The following is a 13687-nucleotide window of genomic DNA, read 5'->3' on the forward strand; positions in this document are numbered from 1 at the left end:
ATCCATCTGAATTAATGTAAACTCCTTTGATGTGTGCAAAGAGGGGAAGCGTCTAGTGGCTCCCAAACTGTCACCAACTGATCTCGAGAACTGCCTTCAGACATTTCACAGCAGCAGGTTGGAATAAACAGCCTAAAGAGAACACTTTCAGAATACAGGAATAAACAAATGAATTTGCCATGTTCAAAGACTAGGCAATTAATAATTAATGACTCCAAGACAATGGAATATTTGAAATACTTGCCACTTAATTAGCTGCCCAGCTCACTGCATTAGCATGTAGTTGTACTTTAAGACTTTTTTTTTTTAATGATTTTAGATAGTAAGATTTTATTTATCTCTTTCAGACCTATAAGAGAGTGGAAATCCCCTCCTCTAAGGACAGACAGACAGGGCAGGTTCTGCTTTCAGGGTGGCACCAGGGCAGGCTCATCCCAGCAAAGCAGGGAGGCATCTCCCAACAGGCATCTCAGAGCTGCAGTATGAATGACCAAGGCACTGGTTCAGGGGCCTGCAGGGTCACACTTCTCCACTGAAGGGGATGTGACCAAAGCAAAAGCTCACAGCTCTATCCACACTTGACAGGACACTATGAAGGTTTAAGACCTGTGTGAAAATTGGGATCTTCCCCCTGTCTTAAAAGGAAGCTGTTTATTATCCAGACCAAGTGCTACCTTGTCAATACCACTATATCTGTCACATACTCATCTTAAGAGCATCCAAAGGAAAAATCTCCTTACACTTATTTTAATTAACAACGTGAAGAGCAGCCAAGCTTTAACATTACCTTTCAGAAGTAAGGGCATGAAGGGGATTTTCGGAGATTTCATTTTCTTGAATGCATCTCTGTAAGCTTTGTGATTCAGAGAAGGATCCTACAAAACCATTGAGTAATAGACAGAAAAATCAATAGGCTATAAAAAGAGCAATTCTAAATCCATTACAGGCTTATGATCTGAACATGATTTAGATATAAAAGGTTTCTTTGGGATGCAAGGTAGCTAAAGGTTTTCTAAGCTAGCCGACATGCTAAAGCGAACAGGAACGTAAACAGTGAAAGGAACAAAAGCAATTATGTTCCTCTAGATGAAGCAGTGCTAAATTGAGAGGAAACTGCAGAATATATTCACTTGGACTGCTCTGTAATTTCCCCACAAATTTCTATTAGCAAAATCTCTTACTATATAGCACAAAATGTATCCCCGAATGTAATGCTGATTAACTCCTTTAAAAAAAACCAAAACAAACATCACCAAAAGGCACCAAAAATCCCAACAAAACTGCTTTAAGATCCATGGAGCACATTGTAGATTTTCAAAGAAAATAAGGTAGTATGTTTCAGCGTAGGCAATTCAAAAAGTCATCTCAATTTTCAATGTAAACATCAGCTCACACAGAATCTTTAAAACACATTCATTTATAATGAACTCCAAGTACAGAAGCATGACAGCTGGTAAAGGCTGGATCTCCTGTTCCCTGTGCCAGGCAGTGATCTTACCATGCACCCACTTCCGTGACAGCCAGAGGAAACATTTGTTTGCTCTGCTTTGATAATGCTGACAAACACCCTCAAGCCTCAGATTTTCACATTTGTTTTTTAAAACTTGAGCTGGTCTCTTTTTCTCCTGATCTGCAGTATATTGTTTCAGATAAAGGTTGATTAGCTACCAGAGAAAAAGAACAGCTCCCAAATTGATGCTGGTGATACTACATTTGCCTCTCTCTGCCCTTCCTCCTCTGTCAGGCACACAGCCTCTTTCCTTTTCCTGTTTGCAGACCACCTCGGAGCTCCGGAGAGCCACGTGGCCTTCAGCAAATCATGGATCTGACATGACAAGTCCAACTCCAGACAATAACAGGCAGACTCCAAATAAATTAGGAAGGAGGAAGGCAGGTGAAGCTAGCAATGCTCTTCTGCTGTCAACACCATACTTACCGTCAAACTTTCAAGTTCAGTGAAAAGTTTCTTGAACTTCCCAGGAATTTTCTGAAGTGTTGGAAAACAGAGAGGAAAAAAAAAAAAAAAAGAAAAAAGAAGATAATTTTATTTAGGCAGAAAAATTATTTAGGCAGAAAAATGCTGAGGCTTTTTTTCCCATGAGGCTGCTCTGGGTGAAGTGCCTGCTGAAAGCACCAACAGGCACTTAGCCCCGGCTCCTCAGCTCCCAGGGGCCCAGTTACAGACCACGTTCAGTGCAATGCCAGCAAGAAACTGCGCCCTGCAGCCTCACCTGGGGGACCTGCATCCTTCTTTTATGGAAACTGCTTGTTGGCAGCTGGTTTTACTTTCTTCCCCAGCTTCCATGATTAAACATCCATATCAAGCTAGATCAGTAACACAGGCTGAGAATTCAGAAACTGATCACATCCGTGTTAAATCACTTGTTGTAATCGATCTTGCCCCAGAACACAGGTTCTAGAAATGAACAGGTGTCACACTCGGTGCTGTTTTATACATGACACCAGTGCTGATCAGGGTTAACACTGGCAAATACTGGTGCTGAAGTGAGACATTTCCTTAATAAACTCTGTCTCTGGTATCTGCTCCTAATCCCACAGGGAGGTGCATAAAACACTTTCTAAGGGAGCCCAGGCACAAACTACTGCCTTGCCCCTCATGCCAACACCTGCTCTTCTCCACAAGCATTCACTTCCTTTGTCTCCAGGATGCTTTAATGGATTCACATCACTACACTCAAAGCAATTGTTTGTAATTTAAATTTTCATGCCGGTATTTCAGACTTGAAGAATGGTGTGTGGATCTTAAAGCCTGTCTATTTTTTCCAGCCATAGTAGTTAGTCTAGTAAAAGAGATCCACTCTTAGTACAAATCCTGTCTTGTCTTTGTCCTTAGATCCTGACAGCTACAGTGACACTACCAAGAGGAAAGAGATTTAGAACAATTAGATTAAGTGGATGTGTATGATTAAAATGCTAAAATGATTGAACATGGAACTGCATGTTTTTTTCTATCTTAAACCAGGGAAAGCGAAGCTCATTAAAACACTGGATACTGTAGGAAAAAAAGGTGGAATATACTTGGGAGCATACTACTTGTTTAAAAAATCAAGTGCAGAGCCAATATGATTTAGTCTAAATGGCTGCTTAAATTTAGGTTATTTCATTTACATGTGTAAGTAATTATAATTAATTTTAAAACATTGCTCTACTTTCTAGAAGTCACATTACTAATGCAAATAACCTTCTGCTTTTGAAACTTCCAGTGCAATGAAGTTTTACAAATAAAAAAAAAAAAGAAAGGGTGCAACTTGATAAATATTTTACACACAGAAACGTGACATATTTACAGTGGTACATATGCAGATGCACTCTTTGTTCCGACAAGCAACATGTTCTGCTCTTCCTGAGAGAAGTCCACCGGCAGCACATGATCTCCAGAGGCCTCAGCACAGAGCAGAGTTCTGCGTGGCTCTGTGCAGGAGAGATCTGTATCTTTGCCTTTCAGACCATTCTTGGTCTCTTCCACTATCCTACCAGAGCCCAGAGAAATGCAATGAAGGCAACTTAGGAGGAGGCCAGGGCAAATGTTCCCCAGAGAGGTGTTTTAGAGATATCAGAGGCAAGGGCTTTCTGTATCATTGTCCTCAGGTATGTAGTTTCTCTAAAACTTTATCTTTTAAGTCAGTTCTTCCTTGCCTATCTGAGTCTCTGTAAACAGTCCTTGCTCCTCTGTGTGTCAAAGCCTCAGACATACAAGTGATGTTTCCATATGTGTGGTTTCAGCTGAGAGGGCAGACTTTGCTCTGGACAGTGTCAGACAGGTTTGTAAATCTCTAATGGCCCTCTGGTCCCAGCTGTTGGTGCTCAGGCATATCTCCAAGGCAGGAGATCACAGCCCTTCTCTGTCACTCTGTGTTACAGATTGATGTTTTTGGAGCAGTGCCCACCTGTGGTGTTAAGGGCTTGAAGGAGGGATAAGGCTTCAACCCGCCCTGCTCAATCACCCCTTCCCCAGTATTTGGTTCATCAGCAGATACAGTAAACTTGCAGATACTGTAATTCAACATGGATGCCATTTGGATGGAAACAAAAAAACCACAACACAAATACAGATCCCAGTGGGACCCTCCTTTAAACTCATGCTCTGTGTAGCAACCAGTCGCTTTTTAAGCAAATAATCTCTGTTCTCCAGTATGCTCCTTATTCATGGCTCATTTCCTAACTTAGTTGTTTAAGATGAGCAGCTGCAAAAAAAAACCTGATGAAAGACAACTAAAGAAGGTTTATTTCTACTTTGTTGATCTGGCTTTTTAATTAAATTATTCCATAATAAGGTATTGCTTGTTTGGAGCCACCTTTGTAAGACTTTCTGTTTTGACATCTACTTAAAATGCTAGAATAATTGATTTTGTTTTAAGGGGATAAGATCTCCATGCTTTGTTCTTATTTAAAACTCTGGAAGGACACATTTAGGTGGGTTTTTTTTAATACCTGCGTATCTAAGGTTTCAGGTCACAAAGAATTTTCTCCAACACTCCCTCCATGTTTGATTTCAGCATGAAAAAAATAATAATCAGAAAGAAAAGGTAATTCACCAGTATACAGCCTTTGTGCAAAATGCTTTTGACAGTGTCTGAAAGATATAAAGATGTGTCTTACCTCCCAGGTCTGAGACAGCCGGCTGACAGATGCAGTGTTGAGACCCATAACAATTGCAAAGAATGAATTCAGATTTCTTTGGGCTTTACAGCTGAGGAATAAAAATATGATTTTTTTTTTGTACTCAGAATCCGTGATAAATGGAATGCACACGTATCCTAGGTTACTGAGTCTCATTTCAACCCTCAGCACTAACATACAATCATCTTCCACATAATGAACTCATTAAATGTCCTCTCATAACCACCTGCAGTCTAGGTGATGGGGTCTCTAAGAAGTTTTTTAGAAAACGTTCTCCTGTCTCATCAACCCTGTTGTTGGCAGGTTAATTTTTTCCCTTTGCTGTCAAAAGTAATTTTGCCTTTTCAATGTTCAAGTTACTCCCAGCTGTCCTTTACCATACAGAATAATTCCTTGACCTCTATTCTGTTGTATAATAAATATTTTCATTCTCTTTTTCATCTTTTCTGTAAATTGTACAACATAGGCTCCTTCAATTTCTCTTTGTAGTTGTGGCCTGCAATTTGCTTTTCCATATTGTTATTATCCTTCATTGAATTCTTTGTAATTTATTTTAACTCATATTTAACTCTTATTTCCTTCACTACTTTCTCACGTAGTGAGACAGTGGGGAGGGAAAAAGAAATATAATTACTGTTCTACGTTCTTATGCAAGTATAAAACAAACAGCAAATTATTTATTTGGAACAGCATCACATTTTGTCCTTTTAATTTGTCATCTGTTATCACCCAAGGACCTCTGTCACAGTGCTGTTCTTTACAATCATGCATTTATTTCTTCAGCTCAGTATTAGCATTCTGTAGCTGAATTACTTGGCATCTATCTAAATTAAATCTTATCCTACTGTTGTTTGCACATGCCACTAGACTCCTTAGATAATTCTTTTTTTTTTCCCATCTATCTATCCTCCGGTGCAATCCCTCATCATTTTTATTGTCTGAAAATCTGGTTAGTGTTGAATTTACATATGCCTATAAACCAGTTGCAGCTAGTACTGGTTCCAGTACAGGTCCCAATTTGCTTGATTCCTCTATTTTTTGACATTTTACTGTATACAATCAGACCATGCTTATTTCTAGTTCATTAGGAAACTTAAAATCCTAAAATACTGAGTCCTTTTAAAACAAAAATATTGCCCTGCCTCTTGCAGATTTTTGGAGACCATACAAATATATGGGTGCATTTGTGTGTGAGAGTGAATCTTCTTTTAAGACAATTTAAAGTGTGAATGAATCCACTGGCTTCACTGGGATTTATCATCAGGGAAAAGTACATGCCAAGGCCTTAGGCTGGAAAATGGCCAGAAGTTGTTACTAGTTTTATAAAGCCTGTCCTTATCATTGTGTACTATCTTGAGACAGTGTATTTCTCACTTCACTTCAGCTGTCTTCAAGTGTTAATCCTAACTTTGTTTCTTAGATTCTTTTTATCATTAAAGCCAGGCAGCTCCCAAAGGCAACTCATTTCAAAACAAGGAGGGTGTCCAGTGCAGCCTGCACAAACTCTCTGTTGGGTGGGCCCACTCCTCTCAGCAAGCAGTGGAGAGAAGGGATGTCTCTCACAGCCACCACTGCTTGCTTGGGGAGCAAAAAGCTGCTGTTGTAACCTCTTTGTTCTAACCTTACATTGACTTGTTTCTTTAACTCCCCAGGATGTTTGGTTTTGTTTCTTTTCTAATAACATGCTAATTAATTTTGTTTATTGAACCACTTGCTTTCTCTTTTAGACTACTCATCAACAGAAGCGTATGGATTTGTTTTCCAAAATCTCTCTCTTTTATGTATTGACACACTTGTGTAAAATGCATTCCTCAACAGCAAAGCACACAGATGATGGACGTGAAATCTTAGTCCTGATGGATTCCTGACCAGACGAAGATTCCTGGCTGAATCTGGGAGCAGAGAACAGGGAGCAGCCAGAGCAGTTCATAGTTCCCTCCCTCTCTGCCATAGTCGTAAACAAAAGAGGAGGGCTGCTTGGCTTGTCTCATGATGTGTTTAGCACACCATCCTTCCATCCTAATTGCTCCTCTCTCATCAACTCTTCCAGAACTGATGACATACAGTGGTGTGTTCATTTAGAAAGCAGCTTTTATGATGGAAAAACTTGTGAAAACTACACACTCTCTTATTTCATCATCTACATTCTCCAGTGATGGGTGCTTCTGCAATTCACTGGGAGAGCCTGTCTACTGCTTACTGACAACTATATTTAGTCCCCGTAACTTTGGCTTTTCACTTAACAGAATGGAATCAATAAAAATAGAGCAACACTTTAATCTGGTAACAAATATATTCTTATTCATGACTGACACAACCTTTTCCCGGGATGCAAATTAATGCTACAATGGTGCAAGCAAGGCACCTAGAACCAACCATTTTATGGTCATTGATAAGGCAGAAAATGAACACATTACTGGATACCACACAACTTGCAAACTAAATCAGATCACATTTATGAGTTACAATAGATTAGATTAGAAGAATTAATTTCTCTAAAGGTACTGCTTCAGCAGAGAACAGTCCTTCCTATGTAAGTGCCTTGCAAATTAAATCAGCCCAGTCGATGAAAGGAACAATTCATACATTTTCCACGAACATGCATATTCAAATATTGCAGAAGACCAACAAGTGGAGAGAGAGGTGAGGAGGATGATTGCACATATTTAAATTGCTCCATTTCCTTGGTTACTAAGACAAATGGTGATTACAGAGAAAAGAAATCTCTGTGTATAGTATATATTTGCATTCTGTTGCAAGACATAGAATAAATGCCAGTACTATTTAGTAACAGTGAAAGAGTAGACTGTCAAATCTAACACATGAAAAAGCCTACCCCTCCAATAAGTAAAGGAGTACTCCAGAGAGGATTACATGGGGCAACAGCTTATTGCAGTTAGGTTCCCCTCTAAAGGCAGGACTTCCAAGTTCCTAACAGGATGTTTTGGTTTCTATCTAGTTGTGTGTGACTGTTTTGCTGCCAAAATAGTTCCATCATACGGTCCTCGGGTTAGCTGAGCTCAGAAGGAGCTATCTCTGCACCGTCAGGGATGTTGCAGCTGACACTGCAGACACAGCAGCTAAGCTGCCAGGGGAGATTTGAGCAGCACACACTCCACCAGGCCTAGTTTTGACCAGGCTCTGCTGTTGTTATCTACGGACTATTTTATTTAGGAATGCTTACTACACTATCAAAACACAGGATGACGAATTAGTTTTCTTTCCTTTCTTCTCCACCTACTTCTTGCCAAACAAACCATGTGAATTCCAGGATTTCTCTTGCAACGCCAGCAACTTACTGGGCAGCAATCTTGATGAACTTCTTCACTAGCTGTACGCGTTTGCAGAGCTGGCTACAGAGGAGAATCTCGGTGGCGACCCAAAGCTGGACCTCGTTGCATCTTTGAAGCAGAAGACTGAGATTCTCAGTGTTTTCAGCACTGCCCTGTCTGCTGAACGTGAAGTATATCAGCTCTTGCTGGAAGACATGGACAACATCATTAGGGATATAGAAACAATTTAAATAGAAATGAACTGTAAATTATTTAAAACTATGTTTTTGAAACAAGGTCTGGTCACAAATGGTTATTTTTTCATTATCCATGAGCCAATCACAAATGGTTCAGGTTTGGCTTAGCAAAATCTAGAGACTTATTACAGAAGGCAGGTGGACTGGAAATCCTGCAAGATATGCTCTTCTTGTTAGAATTCCCAAGGTACCATTTCTGGCTATAGCCAGGTATAAGACATAAACAATCTATTTCTGTATTTCATCACTTCTGTTCCAGTATGAAAAATCAACCATATCAAACCACTGCAGAATCTGAAAAATTTCTTTTCAAACTTGTTTCTGTATTAGCCAATTTTTAATCAATAGAGGTGTGGGTCTTGATTTCTGTTAAAAAAAAAAAAAAATCCAAACATGGCCAGTTTCAAATTTAAAGCATCTAAACTGAATAAAAGTTATAGATAAGGAAAGCATCTGGTGAAAACCAAGGCAATTTCACATTCATTTTCTCAAAAAGCCAACATGCTTTTCAGTAAACAGTACTTTCAAGAGAGCTTTTCTACTGTTAACTTGTGTTTTACTCAGCAACCCAAACTAGAACCTATCAAAGTCATTGAAACAACCCAATGGGCCCTGAAGTGCACCATTATCTCATTTAATAAAGCCTGCCCAGTATTCTTAATCTCACTGAAGCCTACCAAGAACAAGAACAGTAATGTGACCATCTGAATTGCTGAAACTGTGAATTCTTTTGTGGCTAAAGTGATATGAAAGACAACTATTTCTGGAATCCCATATTTACTGAAACACTTTCAAGTGCATAGGACATTTTGCATATGTAACCCATTCACAGAGCAGGTTTTTAGAAAATAATCATGGTCTTTTACTCTTTTGAGGCAAATCTCAATAAAACACATCAAGTATACAGGGAACATATGAGATGCCCAAACACAGGGAAGTTACAAACCTCTGACAATTCTTTTCAGTCTCAAGGACCACAAGATAACTCTTGGACCTGTGACCACTACTGAGAGCTGCCAAATCATGCTGTCATGACAGTGAAGCAAGCAACCAGGAGTACCAATGCTCCAAAATGCATCACAGTGATGCAATGCTGCATGACAGTAATATACCTGGAAGTGGATGTGGTGCTTCTTACCTCGTGAATTGCATTGAAGAGGCTCCAATCAAAGTTTGTTAGTTCTAAGGCAAGATCCCAGGTGTTAATTCCCAAAATCCTCACAGATCTTTGCTGCAATTCCTCATTTTCAGAAAATGGGCTCTAAATGAACAGACAAGAGCAAAATAAATTCCTCAAGAAATGCCAAAGGCTCTGCAACGAAACAGTTACTGGACTAAGGTACCAAACAGAGCTGAGCAGGTAATCTTCTCTAAGTGCACTCTGAGGGCTTTTTTCCCCACTAATCAAAATGAAGGAGCCATAACCTATTTAATAAATAGCTTGAAATGGGAAATGGGTCAATAGGATCAATGATTTGCTTTGGAGAGTGAGACCTTCTCCCCCTCTCCTTCTCTCTCCCTCTCCCAACCTTGAATATAAAACACTGGCCAAGCAGACAGCATAATAAAAATAAAATCCCTCAAACTATCAGAAAATAAAATCTAAATTAAGACATCAGTAAATTTTCTGATATAAAAGAATCATTCTAAAAACACATTGGTTTAAGAATAAACGCACATTACTTGCCCTCCAGTCCACTTTAACAAATAACATAAATCCATGTATTTTATGATTAATCTATCCCAAATGTAATCAACAAAGAGTAAAACGCTGTGGGTTCTGATTCATAAAAGTTACTTAGTATATTACTGTGGACTGCTGTGGTACTGTTGGTATTCAGGGTCATTTGACATTTCCATTATTAGCTGGGATTTTCAAAGTTTTGCATTTCTCTTGGCTTTTTTAACCTCATCAGTCTGAAACTTGGCACATGAACCAGCTGCCAAGATGGAAGATTATTCTTACCAGTTAAGCCATTACTTTGGTGCTATATTTCAGACAGTTACAGCAAGATTTGCAATTTTTATTATGTAACTAATGAAACTAGGTTGGCTGTCACCTGTCTACGCTGGAAAGCTTCCCTTGATATTCACGTTTTTAGAGATGGCTCGAAAGGCAGAGATAATGGGGATGACAGATTACAATGATAGTGGCACATCAGCTCTTCGGGGCACATTGATCCGACAAAATGTAAATAGACATTTCTCATCCCGAGGATGAATGCACAGATCCTAGCGGTACTGACAACGCGTAGAAGTCAGCTGCAATACAGCCCCTACTCCTTCCTGGAAACATCTGCATAATTAGCAGAAAACTATTGGAACATTGAAGTGCCTGACCATGCCTGCCTCACTGAGGTTTTGGGAAAGCGTGGAGGGAGGGAGGGTGCAATCCTGATTTATGAAGACAGAGGGAAGGATGAGAGAGATCTGCTGCCTCTCGATCCGCTGACCTTCCCAGCAACGGCATGAGGATGGAGAGAAGACAGGCAGAAGGAAAGGAGGAGGACACACCCCCAGTGGTACACACCAGCTGGCCACAACACAGGGGTCACACTGATGGGTCTTGTGGAACTCACACGACATCTATTTCCACATGTAGTAATTCCAGGGAATTTGTTCACCACTTTGTATCATTATGTACCAGCCAAAGTGCTACAGAGGCACAAGGCAGGGCGGGGAGGAAAGAGTCACAAAAGCCCTGAATAATCCTCATCCCATCTATTCTGGTACAAACACAGGTCAGTTTTTCCAGGCTGATGTAGATTGCAAGATTTAAGCTGCACAGAAGCTTTGGTTTATTTAAAGTTGATGAACAAATTCCATTACTGTTCGGTCAAATAACTGCTGTTAATAAAAGTTTGGGGTTTTTTTAAGGAATAGAGCAGCTCAGTAAGCTTTATTAAGGAAGCAAAAAATAAATTCTGCATTGAAAAAGCCCTTGGAGCAGAATACTAAGGTTTTGATTTGGAGTCAGACAAATGAAAAATGGGAAATATGCAATACCAATCCTTACCAAAGAATCAGTCAGATCTTTTCGGTATACAAACATACGACTGGATGACTCCAAAGATTTTGAGATAGCCAAATCATTTGGTTGTAGCTCATGTTTTTCTGTAAAAACAGCAAAAAACCAGAAGTTTCAGAACAGGAGTAAAAGCTGTATATGAGAAATAAAGATACAATTGTATTTGTGAAGCCACATCAACTTCTGAGAAGGTAACTAGGCATCAAATTCAGTCTCTGTAGGGACCAATCATCTCCACCTCATCATCTTGCTCAGGCCTGATAAAGGCAAGGTATCTCTGATAGACTACAGCACAGAAGCTTCCTGCTTCTGCTTTTCAAACTGCACTTCACATAGAACAGAAAGAATCCCTGAAATCATCTGGTCTAGCCTCCCATGGCTTATAGAACATTTAATTTCAACCCAGTGTATCTAGTATAAATGTAGTGAATTTTGTTAGAGCAGAGTGTCTCAGCCCCAAGAGACGGAGCTGCTGTGTGTCACTGGAGACAAAACCAGGGGTGGACATTAAACCAGTAGCCACAGCCACTGAAGAGGAAAAGAAGTTTAAAGGATCTCATCACCATGAAATTCACCCCACAGAGCAGTAACACAGTATTTACAGTAATTCTTCTAAACTTAGAGCAAATAATTTAGGAAATATCTGAGTAAAACAGCAGGACACTGGTAGCAAAGGGTAAGGACTTTTTTCCTTCCAGTCCAGAGCACTGGTTCAGCGCTGGGGAATCTTGAATTAACTAGGGAAATAACACAAAACTACAAATACAGCTTAAAAACTGCCTTGCAAAAACTCCTGAGGGCTCCAAGTATACTCTGGAGACCAGATACATGGTAGACCCAAAACTACACCAAGAACACTGACAGTTACCCTGGACTCTGCATTGCCCATGAGGAGTAGGACCAGGAGAAGGCTGAGAGCCAAATATAATTTCAGACAGTTTTCCTTTTTATCCATGCTCACTTATCCATTGATGCACAGATACATTAGCTGAACTATAATTATGGTTTTTTCAAGGTAATTTTGAATAAAGAGCTTGCTTATCCATTATTGGAGTACAATAAGAACAGGTTCTCCAGTGCTTATACTGCTGCCCTCCAAGCAGATGAAAGACAAGAGTTCTAAGTCACACAAATAGCAAAAACACAAAGCAGAAAAAAAAACATAGCAGGCTGGTGTTTATTACTTGCAGTACAGGATCCATAAGAAGAAAGATACTGGTATTGTTGTATTTCAAATTAACTCAGGCAATGTAACTAAATAACATTTTAGGGGTTATAAAGGTCACATACAAATGGCTTTCCTACTATACCTGCATTTTATTTACTGTTTCTCATTGAACAACCAAGTGGCAACCACTTCTATTTTGTGGCTTTCCTGGGAACCAATATAGTCTGTTTCATTATTTATGAATGGTTGGTTTTCTTTAGCTAAGCAGGCAGTTAGAACCAGATTTATTGCTATCAGAGCAAAACTTGACCTGCTCTTGAACAGGAGAGAAAGACCTGAAAAACAACAGCAGCAAAGTGATTTTGCAGTGCTGTGAAATGCACTGGAGGTGAGTTTGGGCATACCAAAAAGAGTAAAAAGAGTATGCCTGAAAATGATTTAGCCTGATGGCCAGGACACCCATGTGTAATGTTCCCAATGGCTGCTCCGTGCCCAGGATCTCAACAACCAGAGCAGGGCACCATCTCCCTGACACCCACACCAGCGCACTGAAAAATAAACCTATTTAATTGAGCTTAGCATGGGGGAAAAAATGTGACCTTCCAGTTCTGAATCAAAGATATAAACAGAACAAACCAGCATCTGTGTGTATTTCATCTAACTAGATTGACAAAGAAGTAGCAATGAGTGTGTAATTTAAAAGACGCATCCTTTGTCTTAGGGGATCAACACCAACTAATGTTATCTGAGAATATTGCCTAGATATTCTACACTCTTAGTCCTTTTGTACATACAGCTTCACAGCTCTATGTACCTAATTAAATTACTTCCAAAAAACATCACAATGACCAAAACAACCTGACCAAGGAACTTGAGACCTGCCAAAGACCAAAGAAGATCTTGGGACTTTGGCTGGTCCCTAGTAACACTCCACAATCACTATAGTCATTCTTAAAAAAGAAATAAGCCTTTTCTTTTTAATCATTAACACTAAAACAATAGGCAAAATATGTCAGTTGCTGCCTACAAAATATTGCTGAGATTGCTACCAGTATCTCAATTGTGCAAATACATTTTTTCCTCCTTTCAGCTCAAGAATATTTGTTGCCTATGCCATAAATGAGGAGACAGCCATGCATATAGTATTTGCTATTCCCATCTCTATTTTCAAGGCAAACCATGCCTCATTTCCTTCAAAATTAATTTAAATTCCAAAATAGGAGATTCATCTGTGAAAAAGAAATAAAACCTTGCAATACTGCTGGAGATTGAGAGTTCTTTACACTCTCTTCCCAGCCAGGAGATGCTACATCCCACAGTA

General features: G+C 39.5%; 1 protein-coding gene across 1 annotated transcript in view; it reads right to left on the reverse strand.

The window, feature by feature from the left end:
• The window catches only part of RAPGEF5 (Rap guanine nucleotide exchange factor 5), a 158322-nt gene that overhangs the window by 14728 nt on the left and 129907 nt on the right, over positions 1-13687 (reverse strand). Inside the window, exons 18-23 of the mRNA XM_041466150.1 lie at positions 11187-11284; positions 9309-9431; positions 7941-8119; positions 4621-4711; positions 1937-1987; positions 788-875 (exon numbers count right to left, since the gene is read on the reverse strand). Coding sequence (XP_041322084.1) covers positions 788-875; positions 1937-1987; positions 4621-4711; positions 7941-8119; positions 9309-9431; positions 11187-11284 — 630 coding nt within the window. The remainder of the gene's footprint in view (positions 1-787; positions 876-1936; positions 1988-4620; positions 4712-7940; positions 8120-9308; positions 9432-11186; positions 11285-13687) is intronic.

This window comes from Pyrgilauda ruficollis, unplaced genomic scaffold (genome assembly GCF_017590135.1).
Source record: "Pyrgilauda ruficollis isolate IOZ18807 unplaced genomic scaffold, ASM1759013v1 scaffold2, whole genome shotgun sequence".
Classification (NCBI taxonomy): Eukaryota; Metazoa; Chordata; class Aves; order Passeriformes; family Passeridae; genus Pyrgilauda; species Pyrgilauda ruficollis.